The sequence below is a fragment of the Ochotona princeps genome, chromosome 25, assembly GCF_030435755.1.
Source record: "Ochotona princeps isolate mOchPri1 chromosome 25, mOchPri1.hap1, whole genome shotgun sequence".
NCBI lineage: Eukaryota > Metazoa > Chordata > Mammalia > Lagomorpha > Ochotonidae > Ochotona > Ochotona princeps.
Genome location: NC_080856.1, coordinates 25492580 through 25509573, shown reverse-complemented (window position 1 = coordinate 25509573; position 16994 = coordinate 25492580). Strand labels below are relative to the sequence as shown.

The window sequence follows — 16994 nt, the reverse complement described above, 5'->3', positions numbered from 1 at the left end:
AGAGCTGCTAGGGGAGGAGGCATTGGCTGGGATGTCCCGGATGTGAGTAGGAGCAGGGCACCATGGTCATCATCAGAAGAGAGGGGAGGGCTTTCTAGGGGCCTTGACAGAACCCAAGGCTTAGCTGCTAGCCTTCAAGGCTTCCCTTAGAGCAAAAGCAAAGGGGGTGCTGGATGCTTCAGGCCCAGGACCTCAAGAGCAACCAGGAGGGATTGAACTTGGGGAGAAGCTGGGGGTGGAGTAATGTCCTTGACTCAGGTGAGGGCCAGGATGGGTCTGGAGCAGGGAGGGGATGAGCAGTGGCGAAGGCGAGAGCCACCTTGGGGAGCCAGGGACCACTCCGCCCAAGGACTAACTTGGGTGCCCTGCGCAGCGTCGCCTTGCGGCCCCTGGGAGTTTCCGTGCAGCAGCGGCGAGTGCACCCCGCGGGGCTGGCGCTGCGACCAGGAAGAGGACTGCGCTGATGGCAGCGACGAGCTGGACTGCGGCCGGCCCTGCGCGCCACAGCACGTGCCCTGTGCCCACGGCCTTCACTGTGTGGCCCTGGGGCAGCTGTGCGACGGCGTGCCGCAGTGCCCCGATGGCTCGGATGAGGGCCCCGCAGCCTGCGGTGAGAGCCTTGCCCTGCGCCCCTGCCTGTGCCTCTCCTCCTGCCATTGCTCCCTGGGGCTCCGAGGACTGGGTGGGAGGGAGTGCGTGCGGTGCAGGTGTTTTCCCTGCTTCTCTGAGTTCTCCCACGAAGCTTTTCATTAGACACCTTTCTGCCCTCTCATCCAAGCCTGGGGCGTGGGATGGGCGGGTAGGTCATGCGAGAAAAGGGCCCCTGCCTTGGCCCTCATCCCTTCCCCACATTCTCCCCAGCACACCTGAGTGGAACTCTGTGACCTAACAAAGGCATCCAGCAGATGTGGAACACTTCCCCCTCTGCCGGCCCGCCTACCCCTACAGGAGCCTTCTAAAGGTTTCCAGAAGCCTGGCACAGGCCCCCTGTTGGCTCTTTGCTGCCTGCCTCACCCCTACACAACCCCTACCTAGCCGTTTCACCCTCTGCTTCTCCCCCACCCCAGCCTCTCTTCCGGGAGGGGCTGTAAGCAGGACCCCTCCCGCGGTGCCCACAGGCTCCACGCAGCTGCCCCCGTGCCCTGGCCTCGTCCCCTGCAGCTCAGCTCCCTGGCTGTGCTTGAAGTTTTCACAGCACTGTGATGGGACCCTTGACTGTCCCCAAGGAGAGGACGAATGGGGCTGTGGTATGGACACGTTTCCGTAGAGCGGAGGTAGCAAGGGGTAGAAGCATGGTTGTGTGGTCCTGGCAGGACCCATCTGGGACTGTTTTTCTCTTTTCCTCCCTAGGGACACTGCCAACCCTTGGAGGCCCCAACAGGACAGGGGTCCCCTGCCCAGAATATGCCTGTCCTAATGGCTCCTGCATTGGTTTCCAGCTGGTGAGTGTGGCAGTGGGGTAACGTGAGGGCAGACACGGGCACAGCTGTACAGCCAGAGCTGTATAGGCCCTTCTATGCTCTCCAGGTGTGTGATGGGCAGCCTGACTGTGCCTCAGCAGGAGAAGCAGGGCTCTCTCCAGAAGAGCAAGGCTGTGGGACCTGGGGTCCCTGGGGTCCCTGGGGGCCGTGCAGTGAGACCTGTGGGCCTGGAGTGCAGGACCGGAGCCGCCCCTGCTCCCCGCCCAGGGCCCCTGTGTTGCAGCACTGCCCAGGCCCTGAGCACGAGTCTCAGACCTGCTTCACTGTGGCCTGCCCAGGTGAGCAGCCTGGGCCACTGGGGAGGGGCGTTATGGGGAGAGCCTGAGCCTCCCTCCCAGCCCTCCTTGCCTTCCCAGTGGACGGCAAATGGAGCTCCTGGTCCCCCTGGTCTGTGTGCTCTGCCCCATGCCGAGGCACCGTGACGCGGCAGCGGCAGTGCCACCCACCCCACAATGGAGGCCAGCCCTGTGCCCTGCTCCCCGGGGGCCCACACAACACCCACCAGACCAGTAAGTGGAAAGAGAAGGGTCCAGGTGGGAGACGGGCAGGCCCTGCTGGAGGGAGGCTTTCCCACCTCTGACCTCTGTGTCTGCCTTTCTTGCAGAGCCCTGCTCCCAGGATGGCTGCCCCAATGCCACCTGCTCCGGGGAGCTGGTGTTCTGGCCCTGTGCCCCCTGCCCTCTGACCTGCAATGACCTCTCCGGCCAGGCCAAATGCCCACCTGACCGATCCTGCAGCAGCCCAGGTGAGGGAGCTATGGGCCCAGGTCAGGAATGTGTTGTGGGTCTCTGGATCTCAAAAGTTTTGTACAGCCTCACTCTGGGCCTTCTCTAGGCTGCTGGTGCCCAAAAGGGCAGGTGATGGACAATGAGGGACGATGCGTGTGGCCATGGCAGTGCCCCTGCCTAGTGGACGGTGCCCTCTACTGGCCTGGGCAGCGCATCAAGGCCAACTGCCAACTCTGTGTGTGCCAGGATGGGAGGCCCCAACGCTGCCGGCCCAACCCGAACTGTGCAGGTGGGGCTCCCTCCTTGACTTCCATTGGACTCTTTGGGCCACCCCCAGGCCAGCTGGTCCTGACTCTTGTCCCACCACCCCCAGTGAGCTGTGGCTGGTCATCCTGGTCCCACTGGGCGGAGTGCCTGGGTCCCTGTGGGAGCCAGAGCATCCAGTGGTCCTTTCGGAGCTCCACCAACCCCCGCCCCTCAGGTCGAGGTCAGCAGTGCCGTGGCATCCACCGCAAGGCTCGCAGGTGCTCTGCTCCGCCCTCACCCCCGTTTCCCACTCGGCCTCCTGCACGGCCCCTCTCAAGCCAGTGGCTCTGCATCCACCAACAAAGCTCTCCAGATCCCCTGCCCAGACCCCCAATACCTCCGGCATCTTTGGGGATCCCTACCCTTTAGATCCCAAAGTGGGATACACAGAGCCTTTAGGTGCTGCTTGACAAATGCAGGGGCAGGAGTGGGAGGCCTGGGATTCTGGAGGTGTGGGGAGAGGTTTGTAGGGGGGGACTACAGTGGGACTGCCTGTCCGGTCCCCTCCATGACAGCTCCACAGAGTGCCTGGCCAGTAGCACGAATAGCTCCCTTCCTCTTGAGAGCAAGCTGAGATGTCTCAGGGACAGGGGTGGGATGGGGTACCAGGTGTCCAGATGTCCCTATTCACCCAGGACTTCCCCACTCTCACCACTTAGAGTCCAGACTGCTGTGAATCCCCACCCTCCTGGTAAAGCAGAGGGCTGGTCACCCAGGGGACCTGCTCAGCTGGCCAGGCCCCACTCTCCCTTCCCAGGTGCCAGACAGAGCCCTGTGAGGGCTGTGAGCAGAGGGGCCAGGTCCACCGTGTCGGGGAGCGCTGGCGCGGGGGCCCCTGCCTGGTGTGCCAGTGTCTGCACAACCAGACCATACACTGCTCCACGTACTGCCCACTGGGCAGCTGCCCTGAGGTGAGGCACCCAGGGGTGGGATGGGCAAGTTCCTAGAGTGGCATGAAGAGACCAGGCTTGGGGGAGCCAGGCAGCTGGTCTCACTTCCATACCCTGCAGGGCTGGGTCCTGGAGGAAGGCATGGGAGAATCGTGCTGCCACTGTGCCCTGCCTGGTGAGTCCATCTTGGGGACATAGCAGAACAGTCCTGTTGTGAGGAAGATGTGGCAGGGACTCTAAGAGAGGGAACTAGGGTGGCCATGAGGAGTCAGGGGACAGTTGGTCATTCCAGCCTCAGGTTGGTGGGAAGCTGAGATCCTAGATGCTGGGAAGGGAGTGGGCCTCGGGGGCATCTCTCTCTCTCTCTCTCTCTCTCTCTCTCTCTCTCCTTGCCTCCCTGCCCATGGTGCCACGCTTGGATATCCTTTCTGCCCTCCAGGCCAGGCCTGCTTACTTCCCTGCTGCTTTATCTCAATAAGATACCTTTTCAATAGCATCTTTGCTTGGAAATGTGTTTAAAATGAAGCAGCCTCCCACACATGTAACGTACAGGTCCAGTGCCCCTACTGGTGGCTTGAGCTTAGGATGGGGTCAGCAAGACAGTTGTATAGATTATGCACTGCACCAGTTATGCGATGAGGAGAGAATTGGGCTCTAGCCTGCAGGGTTGCGTCAGAATACCAGCCCACATAGGTGCCCCACCTGTGGTTTTCAGAACGGCACCTGCTCGGCTTTGGTCCCCAAATGACTTTGGATTAATTGGTGGCTTTGCCCTGTGTTTTCCAGCTTTCAATAGAAGTGATAACCCCAAGTCCTACCAGGCAGAGGAGAGGGGACCTTTCCCAACTGGGAGGTTGTTTCTAGAAGCAGGGAGAGGCCTTGGGTGCTGGACAGGGACTTCCATAGAGCCCTCTGTCTCTGCCTGCTGACCCTCGAACATCCTCACACAGGGCAGAACCACACATTGTCCCCCATGGCCACTCCTGCGCCAGCTCCAGTGCCCAGTGCCCAGATCGGAGCCCCTCTGACCACCTACGTTCTGCCTTCACTGGGCGGTAAAGGCCATGTGATCTCAAAGTGGGCGTGGAGGGGGGAGCATGGTGCCCAGACCAGGAGAGGTTCCAGGGCCTCTGGGGCACTTCCCTGGCCACCAAGGCAGTGCAGGGCATCCAGAGAGGGTGGGTGCCACCCTAAGTCCTCTCCCTTGACTCCTATCCCAAGCCAGGGTCACCTGTGTGGGCCCCTTAGAGTGCCTGGCTCTCCTACTGGCTTCCCAGACAGCCCCTGGTGGCCTCTATCTTCCCCTGCTCCACCCTCTCTCTCTCTTCCACCCAGATCCCTGCTACGCACCCCTGCACTTGGCCCCAGCACCCGAGGCGAGCTTGCACACATCGTCCCAACCACCACAGCGCACACCCTGGGCTGCCCTCCTGGGGGCTCCCACCAGGGGCCCCAGCACTCAGGGACAGAGCCATGGAGAGGACACATCCAGTGAGTGGCTCACTTGGCCGCCCTACCTGCAGCTGGACATGTTGCAGCCCCGAAACCTCACTGGTCAGTGGGGACTAGGTTTCGGGGGGGCAGGGGGTGAGGAATGAAGAAGCAGTGAGGTCCTTCCGTGGCTCTGACTCTTGGGGTGGTCCTGGCTCCTCCCCAGGCATCGTCATATCGGGGGCTGGGCCCTCCAATGCTGCTGCCTCCAGCTTCTCACTCCAGCTGAGCAGTGATGGTCTACACTGGCATGATTACCGTGACATCCTGCCGGGCACCCTGCCCTCGCCCAAGGTACCGCACCCGTCCACCTACTATGCAGCTTTGTCATTGTCCCTCAGGCCCTTCTGCCTGGGGAGCAGTCCCACGGTGCAATGCTTGCAGAGGACTTGGACGCTTCTGTCAGCTGGAATAGAGAAACTCCCAGCATGGCTCAGGGCAAGGCATGTGAAGTTCTAGAGTAACTTGAAGGAGGCAGCCATCAGATTCGCTGAGAACTTCAAGGGGTCTGTGTGGAGCAGCCGGGGCACTGCCCCACCCCCGTGGGGGGTGCACCTCCCTCCCAACTCCCTGACTCAGAACTCATGAAGAGCTCAGGATCTGTCCAGACTGGCGGTTCCTCCCTACCAGGAAGGTGCACTTGCCATGTGCCAGATGCCAGGCTCTGGGGACACAACAGTGAACACAACATGACCTTTGCCCTCAGAGCATCACCAGCCCAGTGGAGGGAGCTTCAGCCAGTCCCAGATCGCCCCTGTAGCCTGCAGGGGGGCTCTGGGAGTGGTGGGGGTCCTGCTGTGAAGATGGTGGGATGTGGATGGATCCAAAGAAGGACCCTGATCAACCGGCACCCTCTGCTGCAGCTTCTCCCTAGGGGTTGGGGCAATGAGGCCCCCGAGGTGTGGACATTTGGCCGCATGGTGCAGGCGAGGTCCATCCGAGTGTGGCCCCACCATGTCCCCCACAGCACAATCCGGCACAGCAACTTTCTGCGGGCTGAGCTGCTTGGCTGTGAGCCAGGTACAGGCCGTGCCGCAGAAGGGGGGTGGCAGTGGGATGGTAGCACAGCCTGTGTGCAGGGCCCCCACCCTGCTGGGCAAGGAGTGTGTCCTAGTGGGAGGTCTGTATGATCATGTTGCAGACTGCACAGACAGCTCTGATGAGGAAGGCTGTAGGTCTCTGCCAGTGGACCCTGGAAGGTACAGTGTGGTCACTGCCTGGCTCTGGAGGGACATCCCCAGGGGAGGTGTCCTGTGACCCTGTGTCCTGGAGGGAGGGGGCTGCAGCTGCATCCTTGGAGACTCTTTCCCCTCCAGCAGCTAGCATCACCTGGCACTTGCTGGGTATTCAGGTTCTCGGGGGCCCCCCATAGCTGCGCAGGGTGGAGCCTGGGGTGTGTGTTGCAAGCCTTCCTGGTGATTCTGACACAGGGGCAAGTGGAGAGCCATTGCATGTAGCCTTGCCTCTGTACAGCCATGGTGGACGGGGTCCTTCCTGAATGTGCAACCCCAGCCCAGGGCCCCCCAGCCTCCCTCCTGGGTAGGGTCTCTGAGGCTGGGGATCCCCTCTGCTGGTTTGTCTTCCCAGAGTCCATTCTACAGCCAAGACCTCAAGTCTTGCCAGCCAACAGGAACAACAGCCATTTCAGCTGCAGCCCGAGGAGGTGGGTGGGGGTCTGGAGAGCAGTGTGGGCCTCCCCTCTTGTGGGCCCCGTGCCTGCCTTGTGGGTCTCCTCTTCCTCCAAGTCCACATGCTTGCTGCCTTCCCTCTTCTGTGTTCCCCAGTGCTGTTCCATGTCAGGCTGTCAGCCTGGGTGGCTCCAGGGTGAGGCAGGGCCCTGGGGAGTGGAGGGGAGGATGGAGGTATGCAGGGACACACAGAAAGTACGAGATAGGTGCCAGAGCACCCGTGCTCTGAGCTGGGAGGAGCCGTGTGCCTTGGCACTCCAGAGGTGGGGGAAGGTATCCCAGGGAGAAGAACAGAGGGACCCTCTCCTACTGAGGGTCAGGCTGGTCAGGGCCTGAGTGTGACTGAATGTGTGAGTGTGTGTGACTGTCAGTATGTGTGTGAGTGGGGGGCCTGAATATGAGTGTGAATGTGTGTATGTGAGTGAGTGTGTGAATTGTGCATGAGTATGTGTGTGTGTGTGTGTGTGTATGGTTGAGTATGGGTATGACTGAGTGTGTGAGTGTGGCTATGAGTGTCTGTGACTGTTATTGGGCCCTGGTCAGCTGGCTTTGTGTCGGGATGGGGATGCTTGGGAGTAAGAGCTAATGTGAATTGCACTAATGTGCCAGTGACACTAACACCCCTGAGCCCCTTGAGGGCAGCGGGCTGGCCCTGGGGGCCCACTGTAGAGGTGGGAGCCCATCCAATGTGCAGAAGTCAGCTCCATCCTCAGTTCTACCCTGGGCCCTGGAGGGGAGAGAGCACAGTACATGGCCAGGGGCTCAGCAGGTCAGCAGATCTTGGTGGGAACAGGAGGACCCTCTAGGATTGGCATTGCCCAGCTGCTCTGGGGGCCGCGCTGCAGCCTGTGGCTGAGCCCTCTCCCTCCACAGGGGCTGGCAGAACCGGACCGCTGGCATCCCCAGCAGGGGTCGCTCGTGACCCCCACAGGTACTTATCTTGTCAACTCTCACCTCACAGTGGTTCACACTCCCAGTCCTGTCTTCCCCCAGCAGGCTTAGCTCAGGGAGGGAGACCTGAGACACCTGGACCACAGCCAGTTCCTGCCCTACCCACCCTCCTGGATTCCAGAGTGGGGAGGGGGCTCCTGGGTGTGGCAGGGTCTCTGATCCCAGCCTGCTCTGTCCGTGCACGTGGCTAGCCACTCCCCACTTCTGAAGTGTTTCCTGACACAAGTGGGCATAGGTGCAGGCCAGGTCACCAACTCAGTCTGTTCCTAACCAGGACAAGAAAGGTGCCCCCTGCCTGGCCATGTGCCAGCCTCCCCACAGCACCTGCCTGGACCTCAGGGGAGCCTCAGCTGAGCCCGACTCCCCTGCGAGTTCTGGGGCCTGGTTGAACCATGTGTTTTCATTGTAATTTATGAATTCATTTTATTTGTAGGAGGAGTCAGTTAGGAAGAGTGAAATAGGGAGACTGAGATGGAGACAGATCTCCCATCTGTAGACTCACTCCCCAATGTCTGCAACAGCCAGGGTAGGGCCAGGCCAAAGCTGGGAGCCGGAGCTCAGCCTGGGTTTCCAGGAGTGTGACCGGGACCTGCTGCCTCCTGTGGTGTGTGTCAGCAGGATGCTGAGGTTGGGCTGTGGTACACACTTGGGCATGGAATGTGGACATCCCAGCCAGTACCTTAACGCCTGTGCTGAACCTTCCACCCTGGTCCATGTGTCTGCATCTTTGGTGGAAGGTGGGTTAAGCCGCCATCCTGCAGGCATAAAACCCATGGGACAAACTATACTGCAGCCTGCGTCCATGCCAGTGGGGACCACCACCCCCATACCCCAGACCAAGGCCAAGACCCCACGACCTGTGATGGCTGCCATGTCTGTGCTTCCTCAGCACCCAGCTGGTGAGATTTGGCACCCTGCCTGTGTCCCCAGCCTGGAGTGAGTGGACAGAGGCCCCGAGGAAAGGAGTGGCCACTGTGCTCCAAGTCACACAGCTCAAGGTCACCATAGGACCGAGCCTCAGCCCCAGGTTCCTGAGCAGGTTCCGATTTTCTCACTATCTCAAGGAGAAGGCCGAAGAGGAGGGAGGTGACTCAGAAGGAAAGAAGGACAAGGCAGCCGGGGCCCTGGTCAGCTGGCTCTGTGTATGCCCACAGGCCAGAGCAAGGTGCCAACCCCCTTCCCGCCCACACGGTGTGGTCCCAGCCAGATGTCTTGTGCCATCCTGGGCTGTGTGGAGCAGGAGCAGCTGTGTGATGGGAGGGAGGACTGCCTGGATGGCTCTGACGAGAGACACTGTGGTGAGCAAGCAGGGACTGTGCCACCCTGCAGGGATGGCCAGAGATTCTCTGGCTGGCAGGCAGGTGGGGTGGGGTGGGGAGGGCTGTCCTTTGTGTCTAGCTCATATAAGAAGGGCCTGGGAGGGGTGTGAAGGAACAGAGAATGGAGAGAAATTGAAGGAGCGACACTGTCCAGAAAAGGGGGTCTGTGTGTGTCTTTGGGGATAGGAGAGAAGGGAGTGGGATAGGATTTGTGTCTGTTCCAGCCTGTTTTACAAAACCTCCATTCACCCAATTTGTTCATCCATCACTCAGCTACTACCCACTCATCCTATCTAAACCTCCATCCACCCTCTATTCACAATACAGCCATACATCTGTGGGCTGATTATCCACTCACTCAGCCATTCATCCACCATCCATCCACCCACCCATCCATCCATAGCCTGCCATCTGTCCATCCATCCACTCAACCATCCATCCATAGCCTGTCATCTGTCCATCCATCCACCCATCCATCCATCCACACACTTGTCATCCACCCACCCACCCATCCATCCACATGCTTGTGATTCGTCCACCCATCCATCCACATGCCTGTCATCCATCCATACCCTGTCATCTGTCCATCCATCCACCCATCCAACCATCTACACGCATGTCATCGGTTCACCCATCCATCCCCCAAACGCAGATCATTAGGACCAAAGCCTTATTTTCCAATCAGGAAAGGAGAAACTATGAGTTAAGCAGTCCTGGGAAGGAGTGCCTGAGGGAGTCCCCATTCACAGCCAGGTTCCCAGGGGTGAGATGTGTTCTTCTGGATGCTCTGATTGCACCAGACACCCCAGGAGCCCATGGCGAGTAGACAACCTGTGTAGACCTGAGGTCCCGTGAGCTCATCCACAAGGCCTACCCCAGGCACAGGCTTGGGGAGACCAGCAAGCTCCTTTCCACTCTGGACCTGAGGTCTAGGGGGCTCGGTGGACCCTGCAGCTAGGGGTCACATATGTTGCTCTGTTTCCCCACCCCACCTCTGGGGCAGCAAGCCCCCTACCCTTCACAGTGCCCACCAGGGCTCTACCAGGTCTGCCAGCCTCGCATGCCCTCTGCTCCCCGAGCCAGCTGAGCTGTGGCAGTGGAGAGTGCCTGCCCCTATGGCGGCGGTGTGACCTCCAGCCCGACTGCCAGGATGGCTCTGATGAAGATGGCTGTGGTATGTGTCGGGGATGAGGGAGCGGCCGTGCTGAGAACCCTCCTCCTGTGTGGGCCCCCTCTGAGCTCCATGCCACTGGTTGCTTGCAGTGGACTGTGTGCTAGCTCCCTGGTCCAGCTGGAGCAGCTGCAGTCACAGCTGTGGCCTGGGCCTCACCTTCCAGCGCCGGGAGCTGCTGCGACCTCCCCTGTCTGGGGGTGGCTGTCCGCTGAACCAACTCCGCAGCCAGTCCTGCTTTGTGCAGGCCTGCCCAGGTAACCTGCCATTCCCTGGGTCTCCCTCAGCCCCTTCCCAGTGGAATACTTAGGGAGGTGCCCACCTGAGACCTTTACTAGGGTAGCACCATCGTTCTTCCCTCAGAAGGGGTACACAGTGCCCAACGTCTGTGCCTGGGACTTGAGAAAGAGTGCTTTTCTGATGTAACAGACTTGAGCCCACAGAGGGCTTGTCAGGAAGGGAAGATGAAAAGCATCACTGCAGGAGTGGTTGGAGCCAGATGCCGCTGACCTTATACTCCACGCTGAAGGGCTTGCAGCCCTGGAATCCGAGGGAGTGATCCCGCACCCATGCCTGGATTCGCTGGGAAAGGGGCTGCCCACACCGGGTCTCCCCAAACTCGCGCTGGGGCTGGTGGTGCCACCTCCATTGACTGCCACCAGGGGGCGCCTCCACTTCATATTGCGAGGCTCCCTGCCACTACACAGACAAGATTTTTATCCCTGGCAGGCAAGCTCCTAGAAATCCTCCCTCCGTTAGCTCTGGGCTCCCCCTTGGCTCTGCCCATCTCTCTCCCCCTCTTGGCTTCCTTCCTTCCCCCACAGTGGACGGGACATGGACTGAGTGGGAGGCCTGGGGACCCTGCAGCGTGTCCTGTGGGGGTGGCCACCAGAGTCGCCGGAGAAGCTGTGTGGATCCCCCGCCCAAGAATGGCGGTGCCCCCTGCCTGGGGACCTCCCAGGAGAGGGTGCCCTGCAGCTTGCAACCCTGCACGGGTGGCACAGGTAGAGGGAAGTTGGATGGTATGGGGACATCCCAAAATGAGCCCTGCCTGTGGGAGGGCAAAGCTCTCCCTACGCCCATGCCTACCCAGCTGCTGCCCCTCTCCCCTAGACTGTGGGCCAGACCGTGTGTATGTGAGTGCCGACCAATGCCAGCAGGGCCTGGTGCCCCCGTGTCCCCCGTCCTGCCTGGATCCCGAGGCCAACAAAAACTGCAGTGGGCACTGTGTGGAGGGTGAGGTCAACTCAGCCAGCTGGGGAGCGAGGGGCCCACCAGTCCTCTGCCTGCTGTGCCCACCCTCACCCTACCCACTGAGGGCTCTCCCTGCTAACCCGTGCCCCCAGGATGCCGCTGCCCACCTGGGCTCTTCCTCCTGGACAGTCGCTGCCTGCCCCTCTCTGATTGCCCTTGCCTCGTGGGCGAGGAGCTGAGGCCGTCGGGGGTGTCCTTTGTCCTGGACAACTGCAGCCACTGGTGAGGTCGGGTGTGCCCCTGCTCTGGGGTGTGGTGTGGTGGGCGGAGCCTGGGCTGGGGGTCCCCCAAGGCTGACTGCCCTCCCCTGGCTTTCTCTTTTGCTTGCAGCGTGTGTGAGAAGGGGGCACTTCTGTGCGAACCAGGGGGCTGCCCCCAGGCATGTGGCTGGTCAGCCTGGTCTTCGTGGGCTCCCTGTGACCGCTCCTGTGGCTCTGGAGTGAGGGTCAGGTTCAGGTGTGCTAGGGAAGCACAGAAATGTGTGGAGGGGTGGAGGGAGAAAGCCGGGGCAGGGGCAAGGAGAAGAGAGTGGGGACCCAGAGACCTCTTCTCTTACCAGGTCGCCCTCCAACCCTCCTGCAGCGCACGGAGGTGCCCCTTGTGAAGGTGACACACAGGAACTACAGGCTTGCCATGCTGAGTGTGAGACAGGTGCAGCTGAGTCCCGCCCCCTTCCTCCCAATCCCAACCCTACAAACAGCCAGGCTGGCTGGGTGCTCAGCTACATGCATGCTAGGCTGGAGCTCACGCCTCCACCAGAGGCCAGCTTCAGAGTCCCTGGGGACACCTGGCCTGGGTGACATATGAGGATGGTGGGGCCCATGGCCAGCTGCCAGCTGTGCCTACGGATGGAGGCGTGGAAGCAGACCTGGGGCAGCAGCCAGCAGGAGGCTCCACTTCTGGCTCCTGGACTGAGAAGTGGGGCTGTAGACTGGGGGTTCTGAGGAGTGAGCCGAGGGCCAGAATAGTGAACACAAGGCAGCCCTCTTCCTCCCCATCTGCCACCACCCCCAGACTGCCTGCCAGGGCCCCTGTTGAATAGGCTTGTGCTGTGTGTCCCTCCAGAGGCACCAGGCTGGACTCCCTGGACACCCTGGACCTCCTGCTCCCAGAGCTGCCTGACACCCGGAGGGGACCCAGGCTTGCGCAGCCGTTCCCGGCTCTGCCCCAGCCATGGAGCCGGGCCCTGCCTGGGAGAGGCCACCCAGGAGGAACCCTGCAACCCCCCTCTGTGCCCAGGTATGCCTCTTCTGTTCTTGGAGCAACCCAGATGTGGGGGGGAGCAGGGCGGGATGCGAAGAGGAAGCTGGCTCCTTGGGCAGCTACTGACCACCCAGGGAGGACAGGAGGGGGAGGGGCAGGGTCTCCAGCATCTCTAGGAAACCAGTGTGTGATGAGCAGGGTAGGCCTGGGCTCCAGCAGAGCTTAGGACCATCATGGAGGCATGGGTACTGGTGGGGGGAGGTGGCCTTATACCCTATAGCTCTGACTCTTGCCGTGGCCGTGACTGTGGGCTCCACTCTCCCTGCCAGCACCCAGTGGTTGGGGTCTGTGGGCTCCCTGGACTGCCTGTTCGGCCCCCTGCAATGGAGGGATCCAGACCCGTGGGCGGAACTGCTCCAGCTCAGCTCCTGGGGACCGGGCCTGCCAGGGTCCCCACAGTCAGACGAAAGACTGCCACACGCAACCCTGCACAGGTACCAGATCCCCTCCCCATTCTCTGCCTACCCATGGGATCTTGGGTCTACTCTCAGCTGAGCACATCGTGGCCCACTGGCTGCAAGAGAGGCTGTGCTGTGGGGCTGAGGGAGACTGAGTGGGGTTACTTATGCATCCTCCAGCTTCCTGTGCAAAAGCACACACACACATTCACTGACACACTAGGGACCAAGCTTCCTGCCTGTGGTTGAAGCCCTACCTCTCCCAGGGGGCAGCTTCCTTCCCAGCAGGTGGGCTCCCCCTGAGACTGGGCTGCCTTTGAGCAGAGCCCTTGTGTGGCCAGTCAGGGTGCCTGGAGCAGTCAGTGGAAGGCCTAGTGCACCCCCCACTCCTCCTAGCCCAGAAGAGTGGTGGCCTCGTGTTCTGTGGCTGATGTTGCAGACCCTGGGACCAGCCTGCAGCCAGGAGCTGGCAGAGCATCCTCGGCCTTGCTTCTGCCAGGCAGGTTCCTCCCAGACACCTGCCTGCAGGTTCCCCAAACCTCCCCCTCCCCTGCTTCTTCCACCCTGTCCAGGCCTGCAGTCTCCCCATCCAGTCCAATGCCCGGAGGGCATGGTGTTCCACTCGGAGGAGCAGTGCCACCAGGAGGGTGGGCCTTGCTCTCATCTCTGCCTGGCGCAGGGCACTGGGGTGGAGTGTACGGGATCCTGTGGCCCTGGCTGCACCTGCCCCCCTGGCCTCTTCCTGCACAATGCCAGTTGCCTGCCCCGCAGCCAGTGCCCCTGCCAGCTGCATGGCCGACTCTACCCACCGGGGGCAGTGGCCCGCCTGGACCGCTGCAACAACTGGTGGGTGCCCAGGGCTTGGGGTGGGAGTGGGGGGCAGGCGTAGTGGCTTCTCTCTCTCAAGAACATCACACACACGGGTCCCTGGTTTCCCAAACATGTTAGCAGCTCTAGATGCCAGGCATGGGCCCTAGGAGTGCTAAAGGGCATGAGGTACGGTCTGGCCTTGTGTTGCTTATGGGAAGATGGTCAGAGAGCTGGAACGACTTCAGATGAAAGTTGCCAGCTGTGCCCATGGGTGGAGGGCTTGAGAAGGGCTTCTAAATTCTGGTAGATTCCCCTGCCTGGAAATTGGCTTGCAATCAAAAAGCTTGCAAAGGTGATGCCAGGATCTCCCAGCAGAGGGCACTCTAGCCCATTGATCGCTTTCTCATTTCTTCATTTTCTTCTTCCCCTTTCCTTGCTATGCCCTGGCTACTCCCAATTACCTCCTGCTTTCTCTCTCTTTCCTTCCCCCATTTCCTCTCAGATTTTTCTATCTAGATCCTCAGACAAGCTTTAGAACAAGTGTGGGAGACCACAGAAAGGGATGTATCCCATCCTCCCTCCTAGAATAAGAAGTCTTCCTAAGTCGCTCTGCCTGGCCCTGTCATGCCCAGGTTCTCTCCAGGTGGCGCTTAGTGATGTCAAGTGGAATAGAAAGTAGACAGTGATGACTCCTGATTAAACCGTGGGCCAGGGGACCAGGTGCGAGCACCCCTGGGTGTGGAGCCTAGGTCTCAGCGTGAACTTTGCATGGACACAGGACAGCTTGCTTCACTCTCCAGATCCTGGGGGTTCTGTTCTGTGCAATGGATATGGAGGGCCACAGCTGCTTCCTCATTGGGACAGATGCATGAGGGTCCAAGGGCAGGGCTGGCTGGGGCCAGGATGGACCGGGTCGGGCCTCACTGGCAGTTCTGTCTGCAGCACCTGCCTCTCCGGTGAGATGGCGTGCACCTCGGAGCTCTGCCCAGGTATCCTATGCCATGTTGGATCCTCAGGAGCCCCTTCTGAGACGAAGTGCTGGGAGGGTTGGTGACACCCCTGAGAAATCAGGATCCTGGCTTGGCCTGGACTGACTCGAACTTCCCCCGTCATCCCCTCCACCCCCACGCGGGCAGTGGACTGTGGCTGGAGTCCGTGGACACCGTGGGGTCAGTGCAGCCAGAGCTGCAATGTAGGCATCCGACGGCGCTTCCGGGCGGCCACCGCGCCCCCAGCTGCTTTTGGGGGTGCTGAGTGCCAGGGCCCCAACATGGAGGCTGAATTCTGCAGCCTGCGCCCGTGTCAAGGTGAGGGCAGGGAACTGGGTCCTGAGTCTTGTGGGGGCAGTCAGGAGTTCCCCCGCCAGCCCCTCCTCAGCACTCACGCAGGGGCACGATGAGACTTCCCTGGGAGGCCCCACCTACAGACGATCCCCATGGAACCCCGGGGGTCCATCCCTCAGCAGACCCTCTCTAGAGAATCCCTGCATGCTCCCCAGAGGCCAGGCCAGTTCTAGGCCCAATCCTGGAGCCCCCTGCTGAAGGTGGGCGGGGATACTGCAGGGGGGTGGGTGCCCCAGGGTATCTGGGCAGGGTAGGCCTGGCCTGTGGTGCTCTGAGTTCCGCCTGCAGGTCCTGGTGGGGAATGGGGCCCTTGGGCTCCGTGCTCCGTGCCCTGTGGAGGTGGCTACAGGAACCGCACCCAAGGCAGTGGCCCACACAGCCCTACGGAGTTCTCCACCTGTGGTCTACAGCCTTGTGCAGGTAAGGGCCACTACAGGGTCCCTCCTATTCTTGTCCCCACCAACCTTGGGGTGCAAAACCTCCCCACAGCAACCCAGACATACCCAGAGCTGGTGTCTCCGGCAGATGGGGGAGCACAGGGGAATGCTGGGAGTGCCCAGGTGAGGCTGTCCGTTTCTGTGTCCCCAGGACCAGCGGCTGGCATGTGTCCCAAGGGTAAGCAGTGGCTGGAGTGTGCCCCAGGCCCTGCCTCCTGTGCAGAGCTCAGCACCCCACGAGGCACCAACCAGACCTGCCAGCCCGGCTGCTACTGCCCCCCAGGAATGCTGCTGCTGGTGAGTGTCCTGCCTGGCCACTGCTGCCACCTGCTCAGTCACTGGGGACCCTGGAGAGGCAAGGAAGGGACAGACAGGCTCAGGCCCATGCCCCAGGCAGAGGCCGAGCCCAGGTTACGGGCTGGAGTCAAGGAGACCTTGCATAACAGAGGTAAGAGTTCCAAGCTCAAGGCCACAGCTCAAGTCTGGCCAGAACCAACAGGTAGCCATGGGCGAGTTTTCATTGTCTGCTCAAGACACCTACTCTTCACGGTTATCACCAGCTCATGATTGAGCACCTGTTGTCCTTACAAGCATTCTGTTTGTAAGGAGTATTTTAGGGGTGGAGAATGGGCAGGCCAGGGCAGGCTCCGCTGGCCCCTGAGCTGACCCCAGGGTTTTGCTTGTAGAACAACATGTGTGTGCCCACCCAGGACTGCCCCTGTGCCCATGGTGGGCGCCTACATCCCCCTGACAGCGTCGTGCTATACCCCTGTGAAAACTGGTAAGGTGCCACCCCAGCCCCAGTGCCCCCGGGGAACCTGGGATGTTGGCCCCAGCCCATTCGAGACAGGCCAAACATGTCTGCCTTGCCTCCTACCCTTCTCCCACCAGTCTTCAGTCTCTGTACCAAAGTGCCCCCACCCAACACACACACACACACGTGTGCGTGCACATGTACACCGGCACTGCAGGCTTGAGCAACATACACAGGTTGTCCCACCATCCCACAGTGCTGGGGGTTAAGTCCCCAGTTGTCTGCAGGCTCAGCTGCCCCTGAGGGCTATAGAGGGAGCCAGGTCTCGGCCTGCGTCTGTCTCATCCTGGCAGTGGCTGGCCGTCCTTGGTGTTCCGTGGCTCTTACACGCAGTCCTCTCTGTGCACCTGTTCCCACCATCTTCCCACCGTGTGTGTCTGTGTCCACATTTCTCACACAGCCCCGGGGCGTGGCGGGGGAAGGAGGGCAGCCTGATGACTTTGCCTTGGTGACTCCTGTAGGGACCACATTGGCAGCTTTGGGGACCAGGCTTGAGGGCCTACAGTGCAGCCCTTAAGACCCCCGGGTCCCTCCTGCTCCCCTCACAGTTCCTGTGTGGCTGGGCTCATCGTCAACTGTAGCTCCCGGCCCTGCGAGCATGGTGAGAAGGGAACCCTGCCTCCACCCCCAGCCGTGGACACAGGTCTGGG

General features: G+C 61.0%; 1 protein-coding gene across 1 annotated transcript in view; it reads left to right on the top strand.

The window, feature by feature from the left end:
• LOC101521581 (SCO-spondin) overlaps nucleotides 1-16994 on the top strand; it is a 46731-nt gene that overhangs the window by 12472 nt on the left and 17265 nt on the right. Inside the window, exons 30-60 of the mRNA XM_004594502.2 lie at nucleotides 374-610; nucleotides 1351-1442; nucleotides 1528-1759; nucleotides 1838-1990; nucleotides 2086-2226; nucleotides 2316-2498; nucleotides 2583-2733; nucleotides 3273-3426; nucleotides 3526-3580; nucleotides 4356-4460; nucleotides 4741-4959; nucleotides 5063-5190; nucleotides 5760-5916; nucleotides 8466-8621; nucleotides 8690-8833; nucleotides 9858-10028; nucleotides 10118-10282; nucleotides 10850-11029; nucleotides 11139-11261; nucleotides 11372-11501; nucleotides 11610-11735; nucleotides 11839-11930; nucleotides 12345-12518; nucleotides 12812-12976; nucleotides 13534-13786; nucleotides 14693-14739; nucleotides 14887-15057; nucleotides 15382-15513; nucleotides 15682-15827; nucleotides 16217-16311; nucleotides 16893-16945. Of these exons, the coding sequence (XP_004594559.2) occupies nucleotides 374-610; nucleotides 1351-1442; nucleotides 1528-1759; nucleotides 1838-1990; nucleotides 2086-2226; nucleotides 2316-2498; nucleotides 2583-2733; nucleotides 3273-3426; nucleotides 3526-3580; nucleotides 4356-4460; nucleotides 4741-4959; nucleotides 5063-5190; nucleotides 5760-5916; nucleotides 8466-8621; nucleotides 8690-8833; nucleotides 9858-10028; nucleotides 10118-10282; nucleotides 10850-11029; nucleotides 11139-11261; nucleotides 11372-11501; nucleotides 11610-11735; nucleotides 11839-11930; nucleotides 12345-12518; nucleotides 12812-12976; nucleotides 13534-13786; nucleotides 14693-14739; nucleotides 14887-15057; nucleotides 15382-15513; nucleotides 15682-15827; nucleotides 16217-16311; nucleotides 16893-16945 (4530 nt within the window). The remainder of the gene's footprint in view (nucleotides 1-373; nucleotides 611-1350; nucleotides 1443-1527; nucleotides 1760-1837; nucleotides 1991-2085; nucleotides 2227-2315; nucleotides 2499-2582; nucleotides 2734-3272; nucleotides 3427-3525; nucleotides 3581-4355; nucleotides 4461-4740; nucleotides 4960-5062; nucleotides 5191-5759; nucleotides 5917-8465; nucleotides 8622-8689; nucleotides 8834-9857; nucleotides 10029-10117; nucleotides 10283-10849; nucleotides 11030-11138; nucleotides 11262-11371; nucleotides 11502-11609; nucleotides 11736-11838; nucleotides 11931-12344; nucleotides 12519-12811; nucleotides 12977-13533; nucleotides 13787-14692; nucleotides 14740-14886; nucleotides 15058-15381; nucleotides 15514-15681; nucleotides 15828-16216; nucleotides 16312-16892; nucleotides 16946-16994) is intronic.